Source organism: Acomys minous (assembly GCF_964271855.1).
Source record: "Acomys minous genome assembly, chromosome: 5".
Taxonomy (NCBI): Eukaryota; Metazoa; Chordata; class Mammalia; order Rodentia; family Muridae; genus Acomys; species Acomys minous.
In genome coordinates this window covers 86,718,457-86,728,939 of record NC_140494.1, presented here as the reverse complement: position 1 = coordinate 86,728,939, position 10,483 = coordinate 86,718,457, and the positions used below count along the sequence as shown (strand labels likewise).

At 43.5% G+C, this 10,483-nt stretch overlaps 1 protein-coding gene across 1 annotated transcript in view; it reads right to left on the bottom strand.

Moving 5' to 3' along the window:
• Nucleotides 1-2,328: 2,328 nt before the first annotated feature.
• Nucleotides 2,329-10,483, bottom strand: part of NPSR1 (neuropeptide S receptor 1) — a 196,337-nt gene continuing 188,182 nt past the window's right edge. Inside the window, exons 7-9 of the mRNA XM_084781551.1 lie at nt 8,596-8,682; nt 4,806-4,986; nt 2,329-2,801 (exon numbers count right to left, since the gene is read on the bottom strand). Coding sequence (XP_084637677.1) covers nt 2,711-2,801; nt 4,806-4,986; nt 8,596-8,682 — 359 coding nt within the window. The 3' untranslated portion in view covers nt 2,329-2,710. The remainder of the gene's footprint in view (nt 2,802-4,805; nt 4,987-8,595; nt 8,683-10,483) is intronic.

Below are 10,483 nucleotides of genomic sequence, written 5' to 3'. Positions count from 1 at the left end.
AGAAGGGAGATACAAGGTCATTCCTGAATGATTCTGTGCAGAGCTGTCTGAGTGAAAGTGGGAAGAAGGCTTAAGATGTGTACTGAAGTAGTTGAAAGGCACTTTATTCTCATGATTATCACAGGGGAGAGTCATTAGAAAGGTATTAGTGTTTTGCTGTAGGGGTGGGGTGGCCTGTGGAATCGGTTGCTTGATGAAATTAGACCTCAATTAAATCATGTTACAAATATGGCCTGAAAGAAGAGAATCTTTTACCGTTCACATTGAATTTAGTTCAATAAAGCAGAGATATTTTGGGTAGTGTGACTGAATATATTAAACACAACTACTCTGTCAGCCTAGTGTTTGGCCTGCCCCCTAAAGCTGTATAACAATGTACCCACACATTTCTTGACACCTTGGTGTGGAAAGTAGGCACCTTTGTTTTATACACCAGCATGCAGCCTTTTCTAGTCCCATGGGAGCGTCAAGGGCTACCGGTGGCAACACTGGGGGCTTACAATCTAATTTTCTATCACGCTCTTTCCTGATTGGGATGTTATACTGGTTTCTGAGTTCATGTGGTAAGGAGAAAAGTTATACTTCCAAAAGGCAAATGACTCAACCTTGAGTCACTGAAGTGCTAGTCTTCAAAAGGAAGAACCCTGGCAGCAGCACTCTCTGCAGGTCTAATTTAATCCATTACAGTCTCTAAACATCAATATCCCCTGATCCAGGGCTATTTTGGCCCCCTGATGCAGACAGACAGTGCTACCCAGAGGCATGAGATGATTCATCCAGGGCCCTAAGAATAATGACTGCCACGCATGCTTCCCAAGTTTGGAAGATAATGCCGGAGAAGATTTCAGACCCCATATCAATGTAAAGCAAGTTTTGCATAAGTGGCAGCTTCCTACAGCAACCTGCCCCATTATCTTATCGATCTCCAGGCTCCTCTGGGGATGAGAGACAGTCTCACAACAGCTGCCTTCGCAGTCTGCAGACAGCACAAAAGCCCTCACTGCACTCTCTCTTTAACTTGAAGGATCGATTGATGGATGTGCAGGCGTGTGACAGGTCCTGCAGACCAGAGCTTGACAGAGATTGAAAGCCTCTATCAAGAGCCCGGGCCTCCTGTTTTGCTAGCCAGGACTCCCGCCAGATTCTGCTTGTTAATTGGCTCCTGTGCAGGCAGCTTTTTCAGCAGCAGTTCTGTGCTTTTTCTGTGGCACATCTTGATTTAAAGGGAAATGTTGAAAAGTGCGCCTCAGCCACTCAAAGCTTCTGCTTGCTCACGTCTGGCTGATTGGATGAAGAGGGAGGGAGGTTTCAAAAGTGTTGTGCAGACAGAAAGGTGGATCATCCTATCTCTTCAAACTTAGGAAATAATTTTTTGAGAGACAGTTGGAGAAGTGTCTGATTTCTGCCTAAAGAGATGCTTTCCCTAATGTCAGATGGAATTGAAAAAGAAATTCGTGGAGAAATTGCCACCACGACCTTAAGCAAGCAGTCTTTGCGCTGATAGGATAAAGAGGAATGGGATGCTTTTAAAATAGACTGAGCATGTTAATGACTCCACCAGCAGTCAGCCAAAAGGACAAGAAAAGGTTTAAACTCTGGAAGGGATGATTTTGCCAAGGAGATTTCAATGTCAAAGACTGTATGAGAAGCTAAAAATAGGGTGCTCATGCGCGTCACAAGGCCGTGGGTGGAGATGTACACACAGTCAAATGATTGCCATTTCCACTTCTGGAAAAATCTAAAGAAAAAAAAATGCCTGGAAAACATTTGGTTATATTTCATTTGAATTATACTCATAAATGCTGAACTGCAGACCTGTCAAAATAAGGCCCACCAGCACTTCCTGGCAGAGCAGCCAGATAGACCAAGGGTACAGCAAACAAGACCGCAAAGAGCTTGCAAGAGCATCATGTCCGGAAAGCCACGAAACAAGAATTGTGAGAGTGAAAATGGGCAGCAGTATCCCTGAAGTGTGTGGAATGGAGCTCAGAGCGGCTTGAACATTGAATACAAGGAGGGAAAGAGCCTTAACGCTGCCTCGAAGAGCTGTGAGTTCCAGGTCTCAGCTGTCTTCTCTGGAATTCTTGGTCAAGGGTCTATGACTATTGGTGTGATCTTTCTGCTATGTGAGAATGTGCTTGCGTGGTGTTCTTGTTTAGCAGGAAGATGCACTGTCCCTTTTAGAAGTCACAATGCTTGAGAGCTTACTCCTGCCAACACTTCTTCCTCCTCCAGGATCTGAAAGTAAATTTCTTGGCATTTCAGGGGCACACATCCCATCAATACCCAACAATTTTCAATACAAAACTGGTAGAAAGCAGTCTTGCCTTTGTTAAGTGTTGTATTTACTTTCAAACTTGTAATTAGATGACTCAGGGATAGCCTTCCCATATCTTCTGCTTGTCTGTGTCATCAGTTCACAAGGATGCAGGGCAACTGCTGGCACAGGTGGCAAGCCGTGGGAAGGGGGGCTGGGAGAAATTGGAAGAGAGAAATATCTTTCCTAGCTGACACAAAGACATGATGAGCTCATGTTGTCTAGTGTTTGCATTACACTGGCATGCCTTCATGAAGAACTTTGCCTCATGTATCTGCTAGTTGATGCAGGAGTAAGGAGGAGGAAATGGCTCAAGATTCATGCACACACACTAACTGGTGATGAAGGTCTGGAGATCTGATTGAGTTCAGCTTAGCAGCATTGCTTTAGTGTTTAGATGAATTCTGGCTTGGAGAGAATCTGCATCTCATGCCTCTCACTTCTTTCTCGGAATGTCATTCTGGAATCCTGTGATCTTTGCTCCCTAGAGAAAGTCAGAATAAAGAAATAAAGGAAAAATGATTTAACCCATTGAAAAGGCATCATAGGTGTTAAGAGGTAATAGTTAAGAAAGGTCATTAAAGACCAAAGACCTGTTAAGCTAGAACAACTGAACCTCTTCCTCTGCCAGTTGCCATTATAGCCCAGTGGACAGAGACATCATCTACCATTACAGCCAGTGGACAGCGACATCATCTACCAGTACAGCCAGGGGACAGAGACATCATCTACCATTACAGCCAGTGGACAGCGACATCATCTACCATTAAAGCCAGGGGACAGCGACATCATCTACCATTACAGCCAATGGACAGTGACATCATCTACCATTACAGCCAGTGGACAGCGACATCATCTACCATTACAGCCAGTGGACAGCGACATCATCTACCATTAAAGCCAGGGGACAGCGACATCATCTACCATTACAGCCAATGGACAGTGACATCATCTACCATTACAGCCAGTGGACAGCGACATCATCTACCATTACAGCCAGTGGACAGCGACATCATCTACCATTACAGCCAGTGGACAGCGACATCATCTACCATTACAGCCAGTGGACAGTGACGTCATCTACCATTACAGCCAGTGGACAGCGACGTCATCTACCATTACAGCCAGTGGACAGCGACGTCATCTACCATTACAGCCAGTGGACAGCGACATCATCTACCATTACAGCCAGTGGACAGCGACATCATCTACCATTACAGCCAATGGACAGAGACATCATCTACCATTACAGCCAGGGAACAGCGACATCATCTACCATTACAGCCAGTGGACAGCGACATCATCTACCATTACAGCCAGTGGACAGCGACATCATCTACCATTACAGCCAGTGGACAGTGACATCATCTACCATTACAGCCAATGGACAGTGACATCATCTACCATTACAGCCAATGGACAGAGACATCATCTACCATTACAGCCAGTGGACAGAGACATCATCTACCATTACAGCCAATGGACAGTGACATCATCTACCATTACAGCCAGTGGACAGCGACATCATCTACCATTACAGCCAGTGGACAGAGACATCATCTACCATTACAGCCAATGGACAGTGACATCATCTACCATTACAGCCAGTGGACAGCGACATCATCTACCATTACAGCCAGTGGACAGCGACATCATCTACCATTACAGCCAGTGGACAGTGACATCATCTACCATTACAGCCCAGTGGACAGCGACATCATCTACCATTACAGCCAATGGACAGTGATGTCATCTACCATTACAGACAATGGACAGTGACGTCATCTACCATTACAGCCAATGGACAGTGACATCATCTACCATTACAGCCCAGTGGATAGTGTCATCATCTACCATTGCACTCAGTGAACAGAAACATCATCTACCAAGAAGTAGACTCTGGTGTTATCCCCACCTTCACATGCAGGAAAGAAAGCCTATGGATGTTCACCCCCCAAGTTGACACCTGGCTTTGTAGAAGCAGGATCTGAACCTAAGCTACTGCCATTAAACAAAGCCTTAAAGCATCCTATTAGTCTCTCTGCTATGAGTTTCTCCACTTTTTTCCTGATGAGAACAGATGAAAAACAGCAGAATGACAGTAGGTGTCAGGGGAGTATATTTCAGCTCTGCTACTAATGATCAGTATAACCTCAACAATGTCACTCAGTCTTGTGAGCCTTACTGTGTAAAGCTTTCCCTATAAGTAGTGAAAATGTTGCGTATCACTTTCTGGTAGATTTATACTGAGGAAGTTCATTGGGGGAAGATTCCATCAAAATCAAGGATTTCCACGTGTGTAGCACTGCCATGCCCTGAGTCTGGATTTGAATTCATCAAATTACTGGGAACATTCTAACCTTTAAGCACCTCATCTATGAGATGGGGATTCTGTGCCCAACTAATGAGCTTTGGGAAGAAAATGAGAATCAGGGTCTAGATGTAAAAACCTGCTGGTGTATCTGACACCAGCGAGAACACATCTTACTTGCAGGGGAAGCAGATGGAGCTGCTGAAGAAGCAGTAGATGAGGGGGTTGATGGCACTGTTCAAGGCTGGCAGGTTCTGGATGATCACAGAGGCATAGAAACGCTCCTTGGTGTCTGGAAGGAGGTTGAAATTATCCAACATGTCAAAGAGGAAGTAGGGACTCCAACAGCAGATGAAAGCTAGGGAGAAGAAAGCCATTAGCACCACCATGACTGCATCTGAAACACCACTCTTGGTTGGCTGTGACTGGAATTTTAACTGGGATGTTCTTTGGTACCAGAGATCTCTCAGGAATATTGTCCTTGGACACGTTGTTATGTACACTTGTGTTTGTTAATAAAATGTCATGTTTGCTTAAACATGTGTACCGGTATGCACATATCCTGGAGACACCATCCCTATGCTCAGAGTAGCCCAATCTTGTCTGGAAAGGAGTCTCTGACTTCCAGTAGTGTGCACTTATTGCAGAACATGTGGGATTGCAGAACATGCATGGCCATGGCCTCCCACCCATCACAGTGCTGAAAGAAGGAGAGCAAGATCCTTTAGAGATTACTGAGGGAGACAAAACAGGATGAAATCAGACCAGACATTAACTACTTATTCTAGGATATATATCAGGATAAAGTGATCCTAAAAATTTTAAAGTGTGGATCATAATGGTATCATTAGGATCTCAAAGTTCTTTTCTATGCCTATGTTAACCTCTTCAGAAAACATGCACTCGTTCCTCTTGTCCAAATCAACTATGTGTGAGTTCAAAGCATCAAAGGACAGGAGTGGGATATAGGAATCTGTTGTGATGGTTTGCATATGTGTCACCTTGCCAGGCACCAGGGTGCCCAGACATTTGGTTAAATATTACTCTGGATGTGTCTGAGGATGTTTCTGAATGACAACAATATCTGCATCAGTAGCGTATGTAGAGCAGATTGCCTTCCACTGGTGAATGGGCCTCATCTGACCTATTGAAGGCATAAATATAACAATAAGGTCCCATGAGAATTCACTTTCTCTGTTTGATTCTCTTCAAACCAGAACAATGACCCACACTCAGAGCTAAACAGAAACATACAGAATCAATTTTGTTCTCAAGCCTTTGGGTTCAGACCTGGACTCGCACTCGCAAGAGTGGCTACATTGGGTTTCCCACCTCACCACAGAGCTTGAGGTTTCTTTATCATCATGGTCCCATGAAGCGGTTTCTTATAGAAAATCAGTCATCTGTTTGTCTGTCTGTCTGTCCCTTCATCATCTATTTATCTATCATCTATCACTCTGTCATCTAGTTGGCTATCACCTTTTTATCTGCCATTTCTCTGGATAATACAGGTGAATACAGAACTGCATAGCCTTGGGTACCTGCACACAGACTGTTCCCCTTCTCCATGTCTCAACTTTATTTCTCCCACCATATCTCACCCTCAGAGTTTGTCCCAGAGTAGCAGTTCAGTATCCATGGACATCTACATGCAGGAGCAACTATCTTCCGTTATCATTGATAGGGATTCAGAAACTTGATTCAGAATTTGGAAATGAGAAATTAACTCATGATTCCCCGCCCCATAGGTGATACTGATGTCTTAAATGGGATTCATTCAAAAACTAAGATCACTATCTTTTTGCACTGTGGGTGGTTAATACCATCATTGGAATAGTTCTGGTGCACCAATGGCAACTCCTCTCTCTCTCTCTCTCTCTCTCTCTCTCTCTCTCTCTCTCTCTCTCTGAGTGTTTTGCAGGAATGGCAGTCTTTTTACATTCTAGAGTGAGCAGTTCAGCCAGCCAATAGTGTCTCATGTCTCACATACATTTTGAATGGTGAACGTGGCATTTAAGTATAAAGAGATCCTGTCTATAATTTCCCTAGTTTAGAGAGCAAACCATGTTTAAAGGTACACCTAAATATTTATAATAAATATTGAAGCTTTCAGGAATACACTTCCATTGTAGACAGAAAAGCAATGATTTTATTTAATTTGAAACTTACCAGGGTTTGTTTGCTTGCTCAGATAATCAGGTTAGTGACAGTAAAACAGCTTACATTTGAATGTCTCCATAAAAACATCTGTATTGCCTGTCACCTGTAGCTGTACAGGTGTAGGCATTTGATTTCTTTATTACTTTTCTAGTGTAGCTGTGCCCATACGGCTGCATGTAAGATTGACATTGTTCTATTATAAATTCCTTTTCTTTTACTCTTGTTCCAGCTGATTTATAGAGCAGTATGCTGACTTGAAAAACTATAATATTTGGTTTTACAGATATTTATCATTTTAGGATGGTAAAGGGGCATTACAAAATTATTTGTTATAGCTAGTCTGACAGTATTCTGACTTGCCTGTGGGCATCCCTGCCTGCACACTGAAAAGACTTAATATGGCTGTGAATATAATTTCTGATTGACCAGGCATACACCAGCATGAAGATTGCCATTCAGACAATGGGTATTGTTGATTCTTGTGTAAAGGCAGAACATCTCTGCTTGTCCTCCAAAAGCCTCTGAGAGAGTTCCTAGAGCCTTGGTGAGCGGTGATGCCTCTGTAGCTGAGTATGCAGGGCTGCTGTGTGCCTGTCCTTGGCTGGCCGAGTCATGCATGCTGCATGTGGTCCTTTTGGCATTTTGTATTTTAGAAAGGGGAGATGAGATATTGTGGTGATTTGACACACAGCTGATGCCTTCTTGGGGTTTCTAAATGCTTCTAATGAAGAAGAGATGGGGTATACCAGCTAAATAAAAAGAAAATAGCCCCAATTCCTTCCTTTTTTGTATATTTTCATTCACTTGTTCATATTCATATTGAGTCAAATATTAACTCAGTCATGTATATGTTTCCATACTTTAGGCTTTGAGGATAACGTGTAACTCAAGAGCAAGTCATTGCCTTCATGGATTTATGATTGTGGCAGGAGAGAAAGTCTTAATGGGCACTCAGAGGAAGGACAGCAGGCTACCAAGAAGAGACTTGATACCCTATGAGCATATACACGGGGAGGAGGTCCCCCTCAGTCACAGTCATAGGGGAGGGAAGTAGGGGGAAAATGGGAGGGAGGGAGGAAAGGAGAAATGGGAGGATACAAGGGATCGGATAACTATTCAGATAGAAAATGAATGAATTAATAAAATAAAAAACAATTAACACTAACCACCAAACTATAAAAAAAAAAGAAATACATATGTGTGTGTGATTATATAGTAGGTCTCTACATATACTTGTAGATTCTCTATATTAAGATCTATTTTAATAAAACTATATTTATGAATATCTATCATGCCAGATAAAAATAGAAAACAGGAAATAATCACGGCAGTGCAAACTGATTTTATAGATCCAAAGTGTAGAAAGAAAAGGGCAGCAGACAAGAAGGGTGAGAGGCATACGCTGTGGCTGTAAGGGAAGTATTGTTGACTCTGTCTGAAAGTAAATATACAAAAGAAACGCACATCTCCTTCTTATTTTCCTTGGGGAGACAATGTCTTAAATGAAGCCATTGAGTTGAGGATAATTTGTATATAAGCTCTGGGTAGTTCAGTCCTAATCAGATTTTCTCCAAGTGATCCAATCCATGAACTTGGTGGGCAACTATAGTCACAGAGAGAAAGATTAGGGGCCAGTCATTGGCTCTCAGAGAAACCAGATACGCTGGTGAATCCCACAGCTTTTTTTTTTTTCTAATGAAAGGTAGATGCGCTTGTAGCACATTCCTTCCTTGCATGGCCTGTCTATCACCAGCTTGTCTTCAGGATGTTTATACGGTTTTGTAACACAAGGGAGGACAATGCTTACCAAGGATTATGACGATGCTGTATTTGATGGCCTTGATTTTTGCTTTTGAGATGAGCCCTCGGTTATAGCTGCTACACAGTTTGCCATCTGTAGATAGAAAGGGGAGGGGATGGTAAAATGGACAAGACTGAGGAACACTGCAGGTTAGGCTTCCAAAACTGCTTATGTCCTGCTCCTCTGTGAAAGTCTTTTTTTTTGAAAATTTTTTATTATTAATTTATTCTTGTTACATCTTAATGGTTATCCCATCCCTTGTAACCTCCCATTCTTCCCTCCTTCCCATTTTCCCCTTATTCCTCTCCCTTATGACTGTGCCTGAGGGGGACTTCCTCCCTATGTATATGCTCATAGGGTATTAAGTCTCTTCTTGGTAGCCTGCTGTCCTTCCTCTGAGTGCCACCAGGTCTCCCCCTCCAGGGGACATGGTCAAATATGAGGCACCAGAGTACATGTGAAAGTCAGACCCCACTCTCCACTCAACTGTGGAGAATGTCCTGTCCATTGGCTAGATCTGGGTAGGGGTTTGAAGTTTACAGCCTGTATTGTCCTTGGCTGGTGCCATAGTTTGAGCAAGACCCAGTCTTTTTTTTTTCATTTTTTTCTCCTTTATTAATTTATTCTTGTTACATCTCAATGGTTATCCCATCCCTTGTATCCTCCCATTCTTCCCTCCCTCCCATTTTCCCCTTATTCCCCTCCCCTATGACTGTGCCTGAGGGGGATTACCTCCCCCTGTATATGTTCATAGGGTATCAAGTCTCTTCTTGGTAACCGGCTATCCTTCCTCTGAGTGCCACCAGGTCTCCCCCTCCAGGGGACATGGTCAAAGGTGAGGCACCAGAGTATGTGAGAAAGTAATATCCCACTCTCCACTCTACTGTGGAGAATGTTCTGTCCATTGGCTAGATCTGGGTAGGGGTTTAAGGTTTACCACCTGGAAGGACCCAGTCTTAAACTATGATGGCTCAGGGGTGGCTGAGAGGAACTACTCAATTTGCAACCTAATGCAAATGCCAAGGGGTACTAGGATTCTTAGTAGGTCAGAAATAGCTGTAATTAGATCACAAGGCTACAAGAGGTGGGCCTGCTCGCTGAGGGCTGCTCTCAGGCCGGTGCTGTCCTGAGAAGCCCAAGCAGTCACTTCTAACCCCTAGAATGGCTACTCCAGATCAACTCACTAATCTCATTCTGAAGCGGCTCTCGGTAAAAGCCCAAGCCACAAGAAACAACCACAACTGAGCCTTCACAAAAACTTTAACCAAAAGTGACTGTCATCTGAAGGCAAGACTTTCAAGGGAGGATGGATGTGAGACTCTGTGGGACGGGGCTTTGCCATAATTGAAGTCCATGCATTGAAGGATTATTGAATGCTTGTTGAAGAAGTCAACACATACGTCTTCCAGTTGAGGAGCAGTGATTAAAAACGAAGGTTGCAAGGAGGAATGGGAGGATACACATGATAGGATAACAATTGAGATCTGCAGAAAGTGCAATAGAGCTGAATGAAATGGGTCAAGAGGAGACGGGGAGAAGGAACATTGGCCACAGGACCCTGTGCCTCAAGACCTCTCATCTCATGGGACATGCGAACTTTACACACACTTGGTGAAGCATGGGCAGAATGCTAGCCAGCCCCTACTCTTTACTGGATGCCAAGGAGCTGGAGCTGGCCCCAGTAAGCACAACTAGAAAGACAGCTCAGGCAAAAGATGGCATTTCGCCAGAGAAGTCAACTGCAGACCCCACTGTCCTCACTGTTTTGCACTTGAAATATATTTTAATCATTGTGGGAACTGGCCAGAAGTTAAGCTATATTCTAAGCATTCAGGCTTGCTTCCAATACCACCTAGCCTTGTCCACCAAGCAAAGCACATCTGACCTTAGATAT